Here is a 19901-nt window from a genome sequence, read left to right on the forward strand (position 1 = left end):
CAAGGAGATCTGCAAGTGGGATCTGAAGGCCTTAGGAATGGACCTCAACAGATGGGAAACCCTGACATCTGAGCGCTCAGCCTGGAGGCAGGCGGTGCATCACGGCCTCTCCCAATTTGAAGAGACCCTTGTCCAGCAGGCCGAGGCCAAGAGGCAGTCCTGAAACAAGCAAAACCAGGGAGCTGGACAGGGGACAGATTGTATTTGTCTGCAATGTGGAAGGGATTGTGTCACTCCCAAATTGGTCTTCTCAGCCACACTACACGCCGTTCCAAGTCCTCCATACAGAGTGAGCGAGCAGGCAGGCAGGCAGGCAGGCAGGCAGGCAGGAATTCATCCTCTCAGGGCCACGAGGGTTGCAGGTGATTCAAAAGGGTTGCCACAAGTAGGAATCAACTTTGTGCAGGATGAGAGCCACTTTTAATGCATTAAATGGGAGAAGCCCATCTATGTGTCCCGGTGCAGAAAGGCTCTTTAAACAAAATGTCGATGCACCTTCCTTGAGAGCCGGTGAGCTCCCGGGTGCCTGCTGAATCCTGCTCTCCAGGTTTTGATGCTGTTGCTCCCCAGGAGACATGGAAATTTCTCTCTCTCTCTCTCTCTCTGTGTGTGTGTGTGTGTCCATGTTAGCCTTCTTTCCTCCCCCCGCACCCCCCCCACAGGCATTGACTAGGGAGCTTCTGAGAATCAAGGAAAGCTGAAACTATATTTTAAGACGATCAATGAATTAGTAACTGACAATACATTCGGAGGGAGACCAGGCCTCGGGAGAATTCGACTCTGAAACGTGTTCACACGTGTTCAGGTAACTAGATAAACATTCACAGATAATCCTTAGCAGAGAAGAACCGCAGGCCTCAGAGAACGGAGGGCCCGGAAGACAAGGCATAGACATAGCAATAGATAAAGGGAAATAGATACTCTATTCTATCCCCCAGACTTTGAGGCACATCATCCCGGAGGCGGGTTAAGCAAAGTTGGTGTACAAATGACCCACAGAATTGTGATACTTTTAGGACTCTTTGTCTGCATCGTAGAAGTCCTGCGCGCCCCTGTATTCTGGGGGGGGGGAGAGAGGGAGAGGGAGAGGGGGGGGGTCTTCTCTGCTTTTAAGGGAAGTCCCCGTTGTCCTTTCTTTGCTATTGGAACAAAACGGGGCCTTTGGTTCAGCTGCCGGGCGGTAAAGCCGGAGCTCAAAACCGGCCGGTCAAAGAGCCATTGTGTGTGTGTCTGTCCCCCCCCCCCACGCACCCCGGCGACCCCCCCCCCACTCTCCCCCCCCCCGCCGCCCGCTCCTTTCCCATTGGGGGCCTCCCTGCCCAATCCCGGCCGAGAAGAGATCCCGAGCAGGGCGGCCGCGCCAATGGGCGAGGGGGACACAGAGGCGGCCGGGGATGCAGGAGCGCGAGCATCCTCGGAGCCGCCTCCCCGCCGCCGCCGCCGCCGCCGGCCTCGTCTTCCCGGGGCTGCCGCGGGCGCGGGCGGGAGGGGCCGCGGAGGGGGGGGGGCCCTCCGGGAGATGCTGCCGCCGCCGCCCGCCGCCCCCGCCCCCGCCCCTCTGCGCCCTCCGGCCTCCCCGCTGCCCCCGGCCCTGGCCAGCCGTGGCCCCCGCGCCGCCCGCGCTCCCGGAGCCCCCAGCCTCTCCAGCCGAGATGCGCCCCAAAGGCCGCGGCCCCGCCGACGCCAGCCCAGGTAACCGCGGAGCTGGGGGGGGGACGGGCGGGCGGAGAGCACCCCTGAGCACGTGCAGAAGGCTTCCCGCGGGCGGCCCGCCTGGGCTCAGGAACGAGGGATGGGGGGCCGGCGGGCGGGGATTCTGCCGGGCTTGGTCGCGCCCCTCTCCGAGATCGCGGGGAAGGCAACCGTGCCCGCCTGGACCGGCGAGGCAGGAGGACACCCGGCAGGGCCGCCCGAAGGAGGAGGCCGGGAAAGGGGGGGGGAGCCGGCCGGCTGGCTGGGGGGGTCTGACCGGTCGCCCGCGGGCCCCAGCCCCGCCCGCCCCGCCTCCCTCCAGGTTAAGAGGCGGACTCCCACCGCCCTCCCCGGCCAGGAGCCCCACAGGTGAGCTGGTTGGGGGATGCTGGGAGATGTAATCCAACAGCGCCGGCTTTGGTTGGGCTAGCCTGCTCTGGGTTGTGACTTGGCCCCCGTCGTCGGACCGTCCCAGGGCATGCTTTGTCCTGGAAAAGGGGAGGTTTTTTTTTTTTTTTTTTTAAATTCCTTTGCTTTGTCAAGGGCGGCTTTGTTTTTATTCCCTCCTCTTAGTATCCATTGGGGTTGGAGAGAGCGGCCCCTGTGGTGCTTTAACCTGAGAAAGGAAGGTTGCGGCAGCGCTGGGGGATCCAACTTAGCCAAAGAAGGGAAAATCGGCCACCCTTTTCACCCAGGGGAGCGCCTGGATCCCTGGAGGGGGGAAAGAGCTCTTCTGGTTCCAGGTGGCTGGCCTCCCATTCCGGAGTGTTTTGAGGCCAGACCCCAAGGCCAGGGAATTCACAGGAAGCCTGCCATGAATTCCAGAGGGCAGAGAAAAGCCTCTTTTGGGGGTGGAGGGGTGGGGGGTGGGAATCTGCAGACAGGAGCATCCCCTGGATTTGTAACCACGGCCATTGCAGGGTTCTGGGCGAGGCAGTTCAGAGGAACGACATTTCTAGGACGCCTTTGCTTCTAACTGGCCGTCCCATTAACCTTTCCCGTTTCCCTGCCCTGCCTCTCTGTTTTTGTTGTTGGTCTAGGAGAGAAGAAGCGTGGGAAAAGAGTTAAGGAAGAAGAGGAGCTGCTGCAGATGAATCCACAGGGAAAGGACGATGTCCGTGCCTCGCCTGGGAAGGGAGGGGAAGATGGGCTCCATTCTCCGGGATCCGGGTGGAACCCCTCCAAAGCGGAAAAGGGAGATGGGGAAACAGCCGGCGAGGAGGAGGAGGAGCAGATGGACCACTGTTCGTTGCAAGGTCCCAGCGCCCCGACCTTTGGGATGTGCAGGGCCCCTTTGGGCGAGATGCCTCACTGGTGCCTGGAGTGTGGGAAGAACTTTGGGCAGAAGGCAGAGCTCGAAAAGCACCAGCTCCACCACGCCGGGCCCTGCTCGTACATCTGCGGGGACTGCGGGAGGAGCTTTCTGGAGCACGTGGCCCTCGTCGCGGGCCAGGGGAGGTGCACCGCCGGGAACGCCTTTCACGTCGCCGGCTGCCGGAGGAGGATTCCGCCTTTCGCCTCGAGCGAGACCGTCGTCCCGAGGAAGGAGCGGAAAGAGCTCTCCCTGCAAGAGAAAGTCCAGGTGCTGGAGATGCTGGAAGGCCCGAAGGTGTCCCAGAGCGAGCTGGCCAAGCGGTTTGGCGTCTCCCAGCCCCAGATCTGCCGCATCATCAAGAACAAAGAGCGGATCCTCGCCGAGTGGTGCAAGAACGCCAACCCGGGCCGCAAGCGCAAGCTGGAGGACAAGGGCCCGCCCGGCGACGCGGCTCTTTTGCAGTGGTTCCAGCGCAGCTGCGTCTCCACCGAGGGGATGCTTGTGCAAGACACGGCCGGGCATCCGTCGGAGGGGAGGGAGCGGCCGGAGGGGGATCCCGGGCGGGGTCAGCCGAGCAGCTTCAAAGCAAAGCCAATGCGGGTTGGGTGGGAACGACATTCAGCTGGAAAGGAGAGTGGCGAGCCGGTGGGGGAGGAGCCCTGGGAAAGCACGCTCCTCCCCGGTGTCATGAGCAAATACGAGCCCCCCAACATTTACACCTGTGGGGAGGTGGGCCTCCTCTTCAGAGCCACCCCAGGGGATCTGGCCCAGGAGAGGAGAGAGGACCAGCTGACGGTCCTGATCTGCTCCAACATGGACGCCTCCGATAAACGGGAGGTCCTTGTCGTCGGGAAGACCCCGAAGCCATTCGGCTTCCCCAGGACCGGGGGGCAGGAGTCTCCGCCGGCTGCCTACAAAGCCAGCCCCAAGGCGTGGATGACGGCCACCATCTTCACCGAGTGGCTTTGGACCTTCAACGCCGAGATGCAGCGCCAGGGGAGGAGTGTGGCCCTTTGCTTGGTCCCGTGCGCTGCGCATCCTCCGACGGAGCTCTCCAACGTCCGGATGGTGTTCCTGCCCCTTCGCCCTTCCCGGCACCACCCTCTGGAGCAAGGGGTGATCCAGAGCTTCAAGTGCCATTACCGGAGGAGGATGCTCATCCGCCTCCTCGCCGGGGTCAAAGGGAAGGCCTCCTCCAGGTTGACCAGCAAACTCTCGGAGCACCTGAGCCTTTGGGATGCTCTTCACCTGGTGGTGCAAGCTTGGTCAGAGGTTTGCCCACAGACCATCACGAGCTGCTTCCACGCCGCCGGCTTCAGCTTGACCCCTCCCTTCCCGACCCCTCCCGCGGAGCTGGTCCAAGCCCTCGGGTTCCAGAGCCAGGAGCAATTTCAGCAGTTTGCGCTGGTGGATGATGGGCTGGCCTGCTTTGGCGACCAGGACGGTGCCCGGATGGCCAAGAAGGGCCCGTGGGGCTCGGAAAGGATCTGCACCACAGCAAAAGAGGAGGAGGAGGAGGAGGAAGAAAAGGGAGAGACGGTTGCAAAGGCCGAGGGCCTTCCTCTGCCCCCCTGCCCCACCCAGGCAGAAGTCACCGCGAGTCTAGCCAAACTCCGGCGCTATTTGGAGTGCCACTCTGTGCCCTTGGCCACGTTCCAGGCCTTCTACAACCTGGAGGACGTGGTTCACGAGATGTTGCTCGCGAGCAGGCCGGCTTCAAGGGCCGAGGGTTTGAACCAAGAATGACTCCGAGCCAGGACACAAGGACGTGTGGCTGTTTAGGGGAAGGCCCAGTGCATCATTTTCTCTTTCCCTCCCTCGTCTGTGCAGTGGATGATGATCTTTGAGAGATGCTGGGCATGGCCTGAAGACGAGACCCCGCCACCCTGGACTGAAAACATGCCAGAAGAGGCACTGCGCTGGATGGAGCGTCTGCGCCAAACGTCTCATGGTCTTCCGGGACAAAGAAAAGATTTTTGGGACCCAGATGAAGTGCCCCCTTTGCCCAGCCTGTGGGCTTCCAGATAGAGGTTGAACGGAAATGCCCACCATCCCCGCCGGAGCAGGGCACCGAGGGGCTTCCAAGTAGGCGGCTTTGGTTTCAAGACCCTCCGGGTCTTTCTCTCTGCTGTTGTAGGGAAGGTCCTGGCCAGAAACTGGTCTAGGCGGAAGTTACTTTTTCTTTTCTTTTCTTTTTTGGATTACAGCTCTCAGAATTCCTCAGCCAAGATGGCCAGCAGCTGGCCATCGACCAACACTGGTTGGGAGGTTCTGGGTGCTGTAGTCCAAAAGCCGTAACATCATCCATGATCCCCTGGCATCAAATCCATGTCAGCTGCCCTGCGACAGGAAGCTGGTCTTGGCAAACGGTGGCAGGCAGGTTGTCAGCTGTCCTCCCCCCACCCGCTGGAGCCACGTTTCGCTGCATTTTATACAGGTTAAGGGGCAGCTGAGTGGACACCACCCACCGCCGGACGGTCCCAGCAGCGTGGCATGGGGCCACCAGTCCAGCTGAGGGCGCTGTGAGGTCCCAAGGCCCACCTGCCCACAAGAGAGCCAGAGGCCCAGAGCGATGCCTCCAGCCCTGTGTGGGTGGCCTTGGTGGGAACCGGCTGCAGGTCGCCTTTGTCCCTGTATAGCTGGCATTCTTTTTTGTTTTGTTCCCTCAAAGACATCCATTGCTCTGCTGGACAGGCAGAATCTGGCCGCTGACTTTCTGTCCTGGAGGAGGAGAAGCCAAGACGTCCCAGAAAAAAAGTTACTTCCTTGGGGACCGCAACTCCCAGAATTCCCTGGTTAGTTAGCCCTGCCGCAGCCATCAGAACATCCAAAAACACAAGCCCAAAATGATTTTTTTGATAATGTGTGACTGAAGAACCAGAAGCACTTCCTTAAAGAGTAACCCATGCGTTGTCACAAGTAGAAGCGGAACCCATTTGGGCAGTAGTAGTTCTCGGATACCGATTCTGTGACCTTGGGTCACGTGTCACTTTCCAGCCCTGCACAGAGACTCTCTAACCTCATCCCTCTGTGAACTAATTCGTAAAGGATGTAAATACCCAAACCGACCGGTAACCAATAAAATGTTAGTATCTTAATCTATGCAGAAGGGTGTGTGGGTGTTTCTGTTTTTGTACCTGTGCATAAAACACAATTGCAACACAACCGAAATCGCAGGAAGGGCTTTGTATCTCAGCAGGCGTGGGCTCTGCTCCCAACAGATGCTTACCTCTCAAGTGCCAAGGATCGCTTTTGCCCCCCTCCTGGAGCTTGGAGGGCTTCCCCCCCCCCACCAGGGTTTCCTGCACCTCTCTCACGTCAACTTCCTCATCAAAACATTTTAAAGGTCTGACATGGCTTGAAGTGGAAATGCTTCCAGGTGAGGCTTCTCTTGTGGACTCTGGCTGCCCGTTCGTGGAACTTTTATGTGGGTCCAGACACGTGTCTGCCCCTTCAGGACGAGTTAGCCGGTCAGCTGCTGCACCAGAAACAACAGAATCCTGCCTCTTTGCACACACCTCTCCCCACTGCCCAATTTTTCCTGTTGTCTTTCCTTCCTTACTGCAGACGACCATTGCAGGCATGGCAGTAAGTTAGTCCTCCTGTCTCCCCCCCCCCCCCGTTGCTCTTGATGGCAGTCGGGGTGACCCCAACCTTAGGCTTTAGCTGAACATCGCACCTGCGTTGTCTTTGTTGTGACTTTGCCCCAAGAGCAGCTTTGACATACAATTGAAACCTAGGAAGCTCCCTGTCCCAAACGCACACATTTTTCTCTGGGTCCTGATGATGCAGAGAGAAGGATCCGCTTCCTCCTTTGGTCTTGCTGCCTCTCCATCTGAAACGGTGCTATGCACATCCCTGTTGTGTTCTTGTTGATTCCCGGCTCACTTGCACCCCCAACCCCAAGGCAAATCCCCAAACTCTTTCCAGGAGCGTGTGGATTTCAAAGGTTTTCAGGCATCATAAACAAGCAGAGGGACAAAAATACATCTCCCCACTTCGCCAGTATCATCTCTTTTCAAGAGGCTAATACAAGCCGGAGGGAGAGGGGCCAGATGTGCAATTCCAGAGGGAAGTGTGTTGGGAACACAGCAGCTGCCTTCCTGCCCCCCCCCGCCTGCCCAGGGCTCAGCCGGCTGCCACAGAGCATCACCCCCCCCCCCCAATGGGCTCTTTGGGGCCAGGAGACTGGCCTGGTTGATCCAAACTGGAGATGCTGCCGGGGAAGGAACCCGCAACAACCGTCTGTGAGCGAAACGCATCTGGCTCCATTCCTCCGCGGTGGTGCCTTTACAGCGGGACCAGGGGGTTGGGGGGGCACCTCCTGACCCCTGTTCTTCAAACAAGCTCCAAGGGGGCCTGCTTTCCTTGGGAGAAACGGGGAGGCAGCAGGGGGGGATTTCTGTAGCATGTCCCCCACCCACCAGAGAGGAACTGCCCTGATCTCTCTTGCAGGCACGCCAGAGAGCCCCCCCCCCCCGGTCCCTGGTGCAAGAGAGGCATCTCCCCGGTCCTCCTGCCCACCAGGAGGAAAATGGACAAGACTGGGCCTCAGTTGAAATCCGGACTTTATTAAATGCGGCTTCCTCCCATGACGCAGAAAGCAACGTTACCAAACAAAAGAAACCAGACGCTCTCGGAGGGTCACGAAAGCAAGACAGAGAGGGACTAATTTCTCCATGTGGTATTTTTTTCTCCATGTGGGCAGAAATGTTCTCTTGAGAGAAGAGTCGGTGAATAAGAAAAATGAGGGTGAGGTCACAGGAGCCGCAGCACAAGAGGAGGATCGGCCCCGTTTGGGGGGGGGGGGACATGAGCCCTGGACAACAACACCCAGAAGGCTGGCAGAAGCTTTCTGGGGGCTGCTGCAAAAGCAGAACGTTTCCCGCATAGATATCAGAGCAACCTCAAAGAGCAACGTTCAAGGGACGCCTGGCTGTCAAATCCCCTCGAACTTTTGCCGGCTGAGAGCTCGGTGAGTGAAGGTCTCTGGCTGTGGAGCCAGAGGTTGGGAGTTTGAGTCCCCCCACTGTGTGCCTCTTGGGAGCAGGGCCAGCCCGGGTGGCCTTGGGCCAGCTGCACCGTCCCAGAAATGCCCCTTAGAGGAAGGGAAGGGGCCAAGCACTTCTGAGGACTCTCTCCCTGGAAAACTCCGTCCAGGGTCACTGTGAGGGAGAGTACACCATTATTTATTATTTTCCTTTCAGAGTTTATGTCAGTGGCTCTCCTCCTTCCCGTTTCCCCCCTCTCAGCAGCCCTGCGAGGAAGGCCTGCCTGACGGAATAGGACTGGCCCACGGGGCTGAGTCACCTGAGGTCCTCCACCCCATTTTTTGAGGGCGGTGGTGGAAAGAACCAAAAAATTATGCTGTCTCACGAGGAGGACACCCAAGTGTCACAGCCAAGGGTTCTACCCCAACTGAGCTATCCCTGCATTGAGTTCTCGCTGGGAGCATCCTTCCTGGACATCATCACAGCAGGGCCCACGGCATGAGACTGCCCTGAGTCTTATAAACTCCCATGGCTGCAAATTCATGCCAGGCGTGAAGGCTGGAGCCAGCATGGACCTGGGTGGAACTCTGCGCCTTTGGTCTGAAGAGGTTTGGCCTGAGCAGAAGGGCAGCAGACCCCGCTTGGGTACGTCAGAAATCGTGGGCGTGGGATTCTTGATGAGATGGTGAGTTTTACAGGACTGCGGAAAAAAAAATCAGCTTGCAAAAAATCAACCCCCTACACACTCCATCCAGAAAGCAAATGCTATCAAGGCTGGAGGCAAACCAGGACAGATGTGTGTTAATCCACCCAACCGGTTCTTTTTTTGGATAAAGGTAGGAGGCGGTCAGCCGGGGCCACCAGTTATCCCCAAACCAGGGCACCCTTACAGCTTGGAGAAGAAATGGTTTTATAACATCAGGGGTGACGAAGGCCATGATCCTACCGAAGGTCTGCAGCATTTCTAGTCTCCCCAGCAGACTGACATCATCTGCACTGGAGATCACAGAATCATGGAACACCAGAGGCGGAAGGGGCCCCTGTAGCCATCAAGTCGTTCCCCCCCCGCCGCCAAAGCAGGAGACCCATAACTAAAACAACCCCCCTGGAAAAGGGCCGTCCAACTTCTCTCTTAAATCCTCCCATGAAGAAGAGCCCAACGCCTTCTGAGTCCCTGGCACAACATCAACCCTGATGCACAGGGCCTAGTCCTGCGCTACAATGCTGTGCAGGATACTCTCTGGGGGGAGCCCTGCCTGACCCCCCCACTACCCGTTCATACAATTTTAGTGGGATAATACATGAGAAATGCCTCTTTGATATGCATGCAAATGCTCCGCCTCCAAACAGACTTTTGACCAGCTCATCACCCTCTGGCTTCCTCAGGGCAACGGGGGATCTAACGACCCAAACACCTAATGACTAGGAACCGGGTTTCTAAAACAGCCGCCCTGGGTGAGGCTCAAAGAGGGACGGGCGTGCGTGCGTGCGAGAGCCTCTGGAGATGGCTGAACCGCAGCCCTCCAACATCAGGCCCTGCTGATGGGGCAGGAATGAGGGGGCAGTCGCGTCCCCCACCGGTGGACTCCATGCCCCCCCGAGTCTCACGCCCCCCCCGGGTCATTGCCCGAAGATCATCCCTTTGTTCAAAACAGCTGCTGTAAATGCAGGACACAAAGCCGTCCAGAAACCTTCTCCAGGGGTTCGGAGCGGGGACAGCAAGAAATATAAATGGGATTGTGAAAGATTATTATCATTTTTTTTAAAATTCATGAATAATTCATAAGAAGAAGAAAAAAAACCCTTTTTCCTTCCTGCTTAACTGTTTCTTTCACATACTACACCATTTATATTTCCAGCTCAGGATTCTCCTCTTCTGCACCTCAGCCTCACAACAACCCTGCGAGGGAGGGCCTAGGCTGAGGGAGGGAGGGAGGGAATGAGGGAGGGTGACGATGGGGCTCCAGGCCATCCGATGAGTTTCACAGCTGAGCAGGGACTTTGGGAGGTGGATCCTCCTGCCTTCCAGGAAAACGTTCTTGCCGGGATGCCAGGCAGGAAAAGGACCCCAAGGAAGATTCTCCCCAGGCCTCTGGAACGGCTGCTTTTCTGGACGGCTACTGCCAGAAGCAACGCGGCTGTTGCCCCAAGAGTGCCGTGTAACTCAGAAGACGACGTCCCGCAACTCAGACCACGAGGTGCTTCAAGCAGAGCTTCCGCTCCTGCAGATGCCCTTTGCGGCACCCCCGCGTTCTCCCGCCTGAAGTGCCAGGGGCTGGTCACGTGTGGCTCTTCCGATGCATGGTGAGATACTTGGCCTGCGTGAATTTCCTCCCGCAATCAGGGCAGGCCACGGACCTTTTCTTCTTGGGTGGGCGGCCCTGGCGGCCAGCCGCAGGTGGCTTCTCGGGCACCCCGGTCCCTCCGCCCCTGGACTTGGGCTTGGCCGGCATCGCCTTCTTTGGCAGGGCCCAAAGAGGGGGTCGGTCCGGCGCGGGCGGGCTCCCTCCGCTCGGAAGGTCCGCGAATTTGGCCGGCGGGTCCTCCTCGTGGGTCTTCAGATGGGTCTGCATGATCTTCTCGTCCCGGAAGCGCTTCTCGCACCTGGGGCACGGGAAGGGCTTCTCCTGCATCTCGCGGGCCCTCTTGAGGGCCAGGGCCTTGGCGTCGCCGGCCGCCAGGAGGTGCTGCTCGCCGCGGTGGACCCGCTGGTGGCTCTTGAGGTGCTGGAGCTGGCTGCAGGCCTTGCCGCAGAGCAGGCAGCGGTAGGGGCGCTCCCCGGTGTGCATGCGGTTGTGGATGGTCAGGGTGGCCTGGTTGCGGAAGGTCTTGCCGCACTCGGCGCAAGCGTAGGGCCGCTCGCCCGTGTGGACCCGCAGGTGGCTGATGAGGGGCTGCTTCTGGGCGTAGCGCTTCCCGCAGGTGGAGCAGGCGAAGGGCTTCTCGCCCGTGTGCACGCGCTGGTGGCTCTCCACGTGGTGCTTCTGGCTGAAGCGCTTCCCGCACTGCTGGCAGGCGAAGGGGCGCTCGCCCACGTGCACCTTCAGGTGCGCCACCAGGATCTGCTTGAGCCGGAAGCTGCGGCCGCACTCCAGGCAGGCGAAGGGCCGCTCGGTCGAGTGGGTCCCCTCGTGCTTCCGCAGGTCCTGCTTCTTGTTGAAGCTCTTCCCGCACTGGGCGCACGTGTGGGGCTTCCTGGGGCCCGGGGCGGCCCCCAACTGCCGCAGGAGCTGCAGCTTGGCCGTGAGGCACTTCTTCGCCTTTGGGGCACCTGCGTCGGCGCCTCCCTCGCCCGGCGGGGGCGGGGGGGGCTCCTTCGGGCGCAGGTGGGTCTTGAGGTGGCGCTTGAGGTCCCCCATGGAGGGGAAGCCCTTGGGGCAGAGGTGGCACCGGAAGGGGCGCTCCCCCGTGTGGGTCCGGATGTGGATGGTCATGGCCACGTTGCTGAGGAAGCTCTTCCCACACTCCGGGCACTTGGGGGGGTTCCTCTTCAGCGGCATCCGTGGGGGGCCGCCCTCCTCCTCCTCCTCCTCCTCCTCCTCGGGCTCAGGCGGCGCCCAGGTGGCCGGCGTCTCGGTCCCGGGAGGGCGGCCTCTCTTCTTCCTCCCGCGCCGGGCTTTGGGTGGCCGGATGGGGCCGGGCCCTTCGCCTTCTGCCTCCTCTTCTATCCTGATTCCATCTCCTGCTGGGGGGGGGAGGAAAGAGAGAGAAAGGCCGGCCATCACGGATTGGGGAAGAGCCCCACATCCACCATAAAGGGGTCGCCCGGGGCAGGCAGGGAGGCAGGCAGGCAGAGGTGCCCCCCTGACCAAGCAAGAGCCCGGAGGAGTTCCTTTCGTGGGAGGGGACGGCTCCCCCACCGAGGCAGGCACCTTCCAAAGCCCTGCTGCGACCTGGGCACTTTCAGGCCCACAGAAAGCCCCAGAAGGGGCCGCCTGCGATCTCTGGAAGCAGACGGGGACTGAGGAGGGAAATGCCCATTTTCCAGACATTCCTGCTCCTGGAATTTCTGGAGAAGGAGGGCCAGGAGCCATTAAGGACTAGGGGATTCTGGGGACTGGGGTTCAGACCCCAAGCTTGGCACCTCAGCAGGTGACAGAGAAACCCCCCCCCCCGCCCCTCCACCCGCCTGAGATGCTGGAGAGTCTGTCTAATCCTCCGGCAGACAAATCAACAACATAAAAGGTGGTGTTAAGCCCCAAAGCCCCCACCTGGGGAGATGGCACTGTCCGTCGGAAGATGCATTTTTCTAAGTGCTGTGCTTTGAGGCAACGGAAGGAAAACTAGCGCTCTAGACAGACACCCATCCGCCCGCCCACCCAGCGCTCTCTGAGAATGTGGAACCTTTTGCAGGATGCCATTTACACACACCCCCTCCACACAAAGGCCAAGCCCCTCTGGCCCTCTTCTCTCCATCCGGGAGAAAAGCGCCTCCTCTGTGACTCGCAGGGGAGGGGGACGCCAGGGTCCTTTGCCCCCCCTCCAGCGACCGACTCACCCAACCAGGGGCTCTGGGGCCTCTTCCGCAGGGGGGCCTTGGGGGTCTCGTCCACGGAAGGGTCCTCGTCTCTCTCTATTCTGCAGATCAGCTTGGGCTTGACGGAGGGACCGCCTGTCGTGGGAGGAGAGCGAGCCGGCCTAGAGCACCCCTCGCGTGCCGAGCCCATCCCAGGCGCGGCGCGGAAGGGGAACGCTCTGACCCCGCCCGGGAGCACCTCAGCTTGACCCCAGACCTCCTCCGATGCCAGCGGTTCAGCAGGGGTGGCTTTGGGTTCTGTCTCTACTTCTTTTCGGACCTCAGAGGCTCCCCCCCCCCGCAAGTTTTTCTTCCCTCTCCCCACTGGCTGGACAGCCGTGTTGTACAGCTCTGCCCGGCGCTTCAACCCCACACCTTGCAAAATGGCGAGGGAGGGGGCAGCAGATGAGAGGCCCACCCTCCAAAAAGCATGAATTTCACCCCTGTTGTTTCTCCCAGAGGGCCCACTCGGCTTTCCCTCCCCTTCCTCTGGGGACCCACAGGCGGTTCCCAAATTAGAGAGGTCTGGGCGGAAGCCATTTCTGCTCAGATCTCACAGCCTTCCCCCCCCCCCCCGAACACTTCCACTTGTCCCAGAGGAAATGCCCCCCCGGCCCCTCAAAGCACCCTCCAAAGCTCTTTTCTTTTTTTAAAAAGGTTCTTTTTGCAGATGTAACATTAAAAAGGCCAAAAGAGGAATGCAGATGCAACCTTCCAGATGTTGAAGGGTGGGCTCTGGCAGCCCCCGCGCCCCCCCTCAGGCCCTGTCCCCCCCTCCTTGTGGGGACCTCCCGGCAACGGGATGAAGCGAGACCCTTACTTACCTGAGGAGGCCACCGCCTCGTAGTTCTCCACCATCACCGCGCGGTAGAGGTCCTTCTGCCACTCTGACAGCGCCTTCCACTCGCCCCGCGTGAAATACACGGCCACGTCCTCGAACATCACCTGCAGCAACGAGGAAGCCAGAAGGGAGGATCGGAGCCCTTCCTCGACCCTCTGAGGAAGACCCAGGCGCACCTCTGCCGGGGAGGGGGCCCTCCTCGTGAGGGAGAAAAGGTTTCCAGGAGTGGCCGTCCACAGACCCCGGGAATTAAGGGATGAGCAGCAGGACAGACTCGCACGGCCGTGACCTCCTTAGACACCAGAGGGCAGGGAGGTCCCGTGGGCGCAGCGCTTGGCATCTCTCCCACCAATCTCCGGCTGGCAACGACCGACCGCCCTTTACACTTTTTCAGACAGCAGCCCCTCCAACCACCATGCTCAGCCCCCCCACCCGGGGGATGCAGGACTTTAGAAGTCCTAATCCAGAACAATAACTTTCCCAGGCTCTGATTTTTCCCTGTGTATTTCCCTTTGTAACGAATAAGGGTCATTTCTTTAATGACCCAGACGGGGGTTTGCTCCTGTGTGTGTGTGTGTTTTTCTCACTGGGAAGCGAGGGCCTGAACAGGCCAAGCCAACCCTTGATGAAAAAGATCAACCCTCTCCCCAGGGTCGACAGACCGGACGAAGCAAAAAACAGAGCTCCCAGCTTGAAAACGAAAACGTGCTTTCTCAAACCATCGGCCCACCCAACGACGCCAATACGCTCCCGCCTTCACAAAACCGATTCACCCGCAATCGGCAGTGCCGAGGGCCTCCCGCCTTTCTCCTTTTCGCGGCTTGGCTGCTATCACTGGGCCAAAGGGTCTCACCTGACCGTCCACGTCCCACAGAAGGGGGTGGGGAGAGTCAGCATGTAGAGTCAGGCCAGGTGGGATTCAGGTTTTCCTAAAAACGAGCAAGAAGGTGCTCACTCTCCTTGAATCCTCATGCCCACTGCAATTTTTAATCTCTCGTGTCCTTGTGTTTTTTGGAGGGGGAGGAGAGGCACGGTGGTTAAACTGCAGTCCTGTGGTCAAGACTCTGCTCACCACCTGAGTTCGGTCCCTGCAAGTTTCAGGTAGCCGGACTGAGGTCGACTCAGCCTCCCATCCTCCAGAGGGTGTTAAACAGAGCTCCCAGCTCTCTGGTGTGGAGGGGAACAACGTACAGTATAGCCTCCATTATTAAAAGCCGCCTAGAGTGGCCTTTTAGGCCAGATGGGTGGGGTATAAATCAAATCAAATCAATCAATAAATAAAAATGGAGTGCTTTAAGCACTACAGGGAGGTACAGAAACAGCAGACTTTGCTTTCTGGCGTCTGTTGGACCGTTTCCCTCCCAGCAAAATCTGGACTTAACAACATTATCACAATTTCCAGGTAGCCGCACAATAGCTTTGTTCTGTGCTGTTGCCGCGTTTCATGTCCTTAACATCAAAAATGAGAAATAGAACAGCGACGTTAAGAACAGAACGTGCGTAAATATCCAGCAGCATCAGCAAGGAAAGCCTTATTTTGGCACTTCCAAGACGAGCGGGTTCCCTTCACCCTTCCATCGCTGCAGCGCGAGCTTAGCCTATAAAATCCGCCCAGCATAATTACATTTCCAAGACTCATCCATCATCTAAATTAAAGGCATTAGATACCATCTATAAGGACGGTTGCCATCGTTTTCCTATCAGTTCGCAGAGAAAGGCATATTATATATTGAGGAAATGACGGAGCCTTTCCATCCCTAATCTCTCCCTGATCTCGCTGTACAGAATCTTCCATAATTAAGCTCCTCCATTTTGTCCAGCCGACACCATAAAACTGACTGTTTGTGTTCAGAGGATCCATTTTATGCTCTCGCTGGGTGGGGCAGATCCCCAACTCTGGGGGGTCCACACCGGATATTCAGGTGCAACCACTGGCTCAATATAGCACAAACACCACCAGTGCAAAGGTCGATAAAACGAGGACCTTTCCTCCTGCCCGCCCCCCCTCCCCCCGGGCAAGAAAAACATATCCTCCTATGATCCGTTCTTTCCCTCGATGGCATAATTACCTAATTGACTGTTTCAATTAAATTGCTTGCTGTGGCTTAGCCTTAGAGGACAGCCGGGTGGTCGACGCGCTTCGTTTTAATGGATCTTTGTCCTGGATTTTTAAAGATGGCTAGAACACCGATACTGTGTTTCCCCAAAAGTAAGACAGGGTCTTATATTAAATTTTGCTCCAAAAATGCATTGGGGCTTATATTTCAGGGGATGTTTTATTTTTTTCATGTACAACCCTCTACATTGATTCAAAGACAGTCGTGTCACCTTCTTCTGGTTGCTGCACAAGGGTGGAGGGCAGGGTTTCACTCACCTGGGGCTTATTTTTGGGGTAGGGCTTACATGACGAGCCTCCTGAAAAATCATACAGAACTAGGGATTTTCGGGGAAAACAGGGTATATATACAGTAGGTATTGCATTTGCCTGTTTTTATTCCCAGCCAAAGACACTGTTTTCAAATGACTCTGTTGTAGAGGAGGCCAGGAAGAACGCACTCCGTCCAGGGGCCTTCGCTGGCTGGGGTGTCTCCCCCCCCCCCAACCCTTGCTCCCTTCAGCACCGTACGAACAGCACAGTCTCCCGCCCCCCCCCCTACAGTCAGGGCACACCAGCCACCGTCCTGTACCGTATTTCTGCAGCCAACAGGCCATTTGGGAGTTCTGCAGAGAGAGCACGTGGGCGGAAGTATGGACTGTGTTTTGTTCCAGGCGGGGTGGCCGGAGGGGCGGCTGCGTTTAAAAAGAAAAGCTCCTTTCGTCTCAGAAATGCTCGGCATTTGAAGCGAAGGACCCCCTTCCCCCCCCTTGCCCCTTTCTTACAGGCCAAGGTGTCTTTTATAAAATGGGAGGTTGAGGGCAGAGAGAATCCCCTTCCCCCCGAGGGACGGTACGACCCGGCAAAGCCCCAAAGTCAGCCCTGCCTTCTTTTTTGTTGGGGCTTTTGTGACCTTGCTTGGTGCCTCCAGGAGCAAGTGCAGGGTCGGAAGGGACCTTTCTGGGCCTGGGCGATGATGGACGGTCAGCCACTAAGGGCGCTAACCGACAGTTCCCTCCTGCCTCTGAATTCAAAGAGAGCCCACCTCTCCGGGCTGAGCCTCCCCCCCCCCCGTTGTCTGTTGGAAGCATTTCGTCTGGAGCTTTTGCTGAAAGGAATGATAGTTGCTCTAATTTGCTGCTCGATCTGTTCAATTAGTAATGAAATGTTTTTTTTTAATCCTTTCTCTTACTAATGTCTCAGAGTGAGTTTATTGAGACTGTAAGTCAGCACTGGACTAATCTGGGGGACCTGATGCTGTTCTCCTCCATGAATTCCTGCCCTTTTGCTGCTCAGCTAGAGGAATTTAACCAAAAATTCAAAACACTGCAACACATTCCACTTCATGTGTAGCTTGGCTCTTGACCGACACAAGCCAGGGGCCAGATCCACGTTGTGGCCGCACACGGTTGGCATCAGAGCCGTCAGAGTTTGGCAAGGCTACCTTCTCAGATGACTGCCCCCAGATTCTGCGAGGTATCACCCCCCCAAAAAAAAAGGAAAAAAAGGGAAATCTTTCCCAGACTGGGAAAGAGGTAATGGATGGAAAAACTGTGACGGGGTGGCTAATGTGTCAGACAGATTGGTGGCCGAGGCAACTCAATTCAAATTCCCACTTGGCCACTGAAGGGACCTGCAGTCCCAAAAATTAATTTTTCCAAGCTCTGGGACCAGTGTGCCCCAGAAGCAACCCACAGAAATCCAACATCCCACGTTACGAATCGGGAGTGTGTGTCTCTTGCTCATCCCAGATTCCTCTCTCGGAGATGCAGGACGGGTGACGCTGGTGTCCGGATTCTGTCCACTCTCCTCTGGCCAGCTTCTTGGCCCAGGTAACAAAAATGGAAAGCCAGGAGCATTTCCTATACAGTAAATGCTTTTAAAGCAGGGGGGCACAAACATACACACACACACACACCCCTCCTCAGCAGAACAACGGCAGGAGGAAGGAACCCGTGCGAAACACGCCAAGACCCTGTTCTCCTCCACGCAGCCCCCCTCCCCTGCCGTGGGGGAAAACCGGCGGTTCTGGTCCCGTCCCTGCCCGGGGACCTTCTGGGCTCTGGCTGGCTCTCCCTCCTTCCACCCCCCCACCGCCCCCCCACTTGGTTATAAAACCTCTGGAGAGCTCAGCGATTTTGGCCTCCGGCTGTAAGAAGCCCCAAGGTGAGGGGTTCGAGTCTGCCTTGACCGGGTTGGGACTCTGTCTAAGGATCCTTGGGGTCCCTTCCAGCCCAGTCCTTGGAAGAGGAGGAAGAGGAGGAGGAGGAGGGTCCTGAATGACCTGCTGAAGCCTCTGACTGTGGAAGCCAGAGGTCTGGGGCGGGGGGGTTCGATTCCCCCCTCCCCCGAGGGTCCCCTTCCTGACCTGCAGTTCGACAGGAGGATGATGCTTCTGCTTCCAGGGCATGAGGCCTCCCCCTGGAGATGCGCGGGTGCAAAGCGCTCCGGGGCCGTTCGCTGAGCATCCTTCATTTCCCCCCCCCCCCGCGGGATGGGGCAGAAGAAGCCCCTCACCCTTTCCGGGCACCCCTCGCGCCCCCCCCTTGGAGGAGGGAGCCCGCTGGACACACAGAAAGAAAGAGGGAGACCACCCTTCCCCGCCCTCCCCCCCCCCCGATTGCCCCTCGCAGGACTGGGCGAAGCTTCCCCCCCCACGGGTCCTCCCCCCCCCCCCGGCCCGTCTGGCCCGCGGGAGAAGCAGGACTGGCCCTCGGGGACTACAACTCCCAGAATCCCCCCCCAAACAGAACAACCCAACCGGCCCCCTCCAGACCCCCCCCCCGCTGTGTTCCGACCCTGACCGTAGCCCCTCGGGTCCTCCTCGGGAGGAGGGGCGGGCGAGCGGGCGCCGGCCCTCTGCACGTGCCCAGAGACCCTCCAGGGTTTGCTTGGGGGGGGAAAGGAGAGCAGCCCCCACCCCACCCCTCTTTTCCCCATGGGCTTCCCCCCCACACACTCCCCCATTCACCGCGGGCCCCCTTACCTGGGCAGGGACCCCCGAGGCCATCTCTGCCGCCCCCCCCTCACACACCCCCAGCCCGGAGGGGGGGGGGACACCCGGCGGAACAAAAGAGGGCCGGCCCGGCCGGGAAGCCCGACGGAGCCAGGCAGGCAAAGCAGGCAGGCAGGCGAGGGAGGGAGGGAGGGAGGGAGGGAGGCGGCGCGGAGGCCCCCGCTTTCTTTCTTTCTTTCTCCCCCCCCCCGCCGCTCGACCCGCCCCCCCCCCGCGCGGCGCATGCCGGGAAACGGAGTCCCGCCGGGGAGACGGAGGGCCCCTCCCTTCCCCCGGGAGGCCCCGCCCCCGCCCCGCCCCCCTCCTCTTTTCCCTCTTTGGGGGCAACGCGGGAGCGCCAAAGGGGTCGGGGAGGAGCCCCCCGTTTGGGACTACAACTCCCATCAGCCCCGGCGGGAGGGTGGCCGCGGCGGGTGTGTGTGTGTGGTCGTGGCTGCCCCTTCCAGGGGGGGGTCTCCCGGGGCGGCTCTTTTCCCGGCGGGGGCGGCGCGGCTCCCCTTCGCGTCTTGCCTTCGCCCTCGCTCGGGTGGCGCCGGGTCTGGGCGGCCTCGGCGGGACCCCCCCCCGACACAACCCCCCCCGCCACAAAGCTTTCCCGGGGGGCCCTCCGGGTGGGGGGGTCCTCCTTTGGCCGCCTCCGGGCTCCCCTTTGGGATCTTCTTGGGGGTGTCCTCAGGAAGGGGCCCCGGGGCTTCCTTTCTTCCCGCCCCCCCCGCCCCCCCGGATCTTTAATCCTCCCTCCCTTCCAGGGCAAACCCGGCACAGCTGGAGGAGCGCCCCTCCCCCCAAAGTCTGGGCGGGGGCCCCTCCCCCTCCCCTCCCGAATCGGGGCCCCTGCAGCAGCTCCAGGGGTCTCAGGGGAGATCCTCCCCCCTCCCTCCCTCCCTCTCCTTCCCCCCCCCCCGGCTCTTCTCTTCCAGCCTTTCCGCCCAGCCCGCCCGATGGAATGGACGGACTCTGTTAAGGAAAGCGGGACCCGGCCAGTTAATCCCCCTTTCCGGTGGCGGAATGGCCCAGTGCATTCGTGGCAGACTAGGGGGCCTGGGTTCAAATTCTCTCTCGGCCGTGGAAACTCATCAAGGAGAGCTCCCCGCTCGGTTGGTTGACACACAGGATCTCCATTTTGACCCAAGAGCCTCCCCGGATGACTTTTAGTCATAGACAGGAGGGGAGGCACCCCTGCAGATCCGTGGGTCCAAAGCTTTCTAAGCACCAGCCTTTGCTTGTGGGATCCGAATCAAACAGGATTCAAATAGTGCAGCCCCTTCAGAGTCTATGAGAGGCACCCAAGCCCAGGTGTGCAGGTTTTGTAGTCCTGCTGGCTGCCTTCTGCAGTGGCCGACCGTTCCAGGCAGTCTTCAAGGGCAGCCCCACATCACCTCCTAGGCAGAGGGCATGTGGGTCCCCTGCTAGCTGGGACGTTCTGGCCAAGAAG

General features: G+C 59.2%; 2 protein-coding genes across 5 annotated transcripts; one reads left to right on the top strand and one right to left on the bottom strand.

Annotated features, from left to right (window-relative positions):
* The first annotated feature begins 1387 nt into the window (after positions 1 to 1387).
* On the top strand, positions 1388 to 6116 carry LOC110082529 (tigger transposable element-derived protein 3). 2 transcript variants are annotated; one of them, XM_073002693.2, is made up of 2 exons: positions 1388 to 1692; positions 2733 to 6116. In XM_073002693.2, the coding sequence occupies exons 1-2, from the start codon at positions 1395 to 1397 to the stop codon at positions 4751 to 4753; spliced, it is 2319 nt and encodes a 772-aa protein (XP_072858794.2). In that variant the 5' UTR covers positions 1388 to 1394; the 3' UTR covers positions 4754 to 6116. The 2 variants fall into 2 exon arrangements, with proteins under 2 accessions (XP_072858794.2, XP_072858795.2); XM_073002694.2 differs by lacking the exon at positions 1388 to 1692 and adding an exon at positions 1801 to 2061.
* Positions 6117 to 7557: 1441 nt separating this feature from the next.
* LOC144583770 (uncharacterized) lies at positions 7558 to 18618 on the bottom strand. 3 transcript variants are annotated; one of them, XM_078378466.1, is made up of 4 exons: positions 18437 to 18617; positions 13339 to 13459; positions 12497 to 12610; positions 7558 to 11680 (listed from the first exon to the last, which is right to left on the bottom strand). In XM_078378466.1, exons 1-4 carry the CDS (start codon positions 18458 to 18460, stop codon positions 10278 to 10280), a joined length of 1662 nt encoding a protein of 553 aa, XP_078234592.1. In that variant the 5' UTR covers positions 18461 to 18617; the 3' UTR covers positions 7558 to 10277. The 3 variants fall into 3 exon arrangements, with proteins under 3 accessions (XP_078234592.1, XP_078234591.1, XP_078234593.1); XM_078378465.1 differs by having other exon boundaries at positions 7558 to 11683; XM_078378467.1 differs by lacking the exon at positions 12497 to 12610 and having other exon boundaries at positions 7558 to 11683; positions 18437 to 18618.
* Positions 18619 to 19901: the final 1283 nt, after the last annotated feature.

Source organism: Pogona vitticeps, chromosome 6, assembly GCF_051106095.1.
Source record: "Pogona vitticeps strain Pit_001003342236 chromosome 6, PviZW2.1, whole genome shotgun sequence".
Classification (NCBI taxonomy): Eukaryota; Metazoa; Chordata; class Lepidosauria; order Squamata; family Agamidae; genus Pogona; species Pogona vitticeps.

Coding starts and splice junctions, on each gene's coding strand:
- LOC110082529 (XM_073002693.2), top strand. CDS start 1,395: ATGCAGGAGCGCGAGCATCCTCGGAGCCGCCTCCCCGCCGCCGCCGCC. Junction 1,693..2,732: donor CCCCGCCGACGCCAGCCCAG/GTAACCGCGGAG, acceptor TTGTTGGTCTAG/GAGAGAAGAAGCGTGGGAAA.
- LOC144583770 (XM_078378465.1), bottom strand. CDS start 18,460: ATGGCCTCGGGGGTCCCTGCCCAG. Junction 12,611..13,338: donor CGAGGCGGTGGCCTCCTCAG/GTAAGTAAGGGT, acceptor CTCCCACGACAG/GCGGTCCCTCCGTCAAGCCC. Junction 11,684..12,496: donor GCCCCAGAGCCCCTGGTTGG/GTGAGTCGGTCG, acceptor TCCCCCCCCCAG/CAGGAGATGGAATCAGGATA.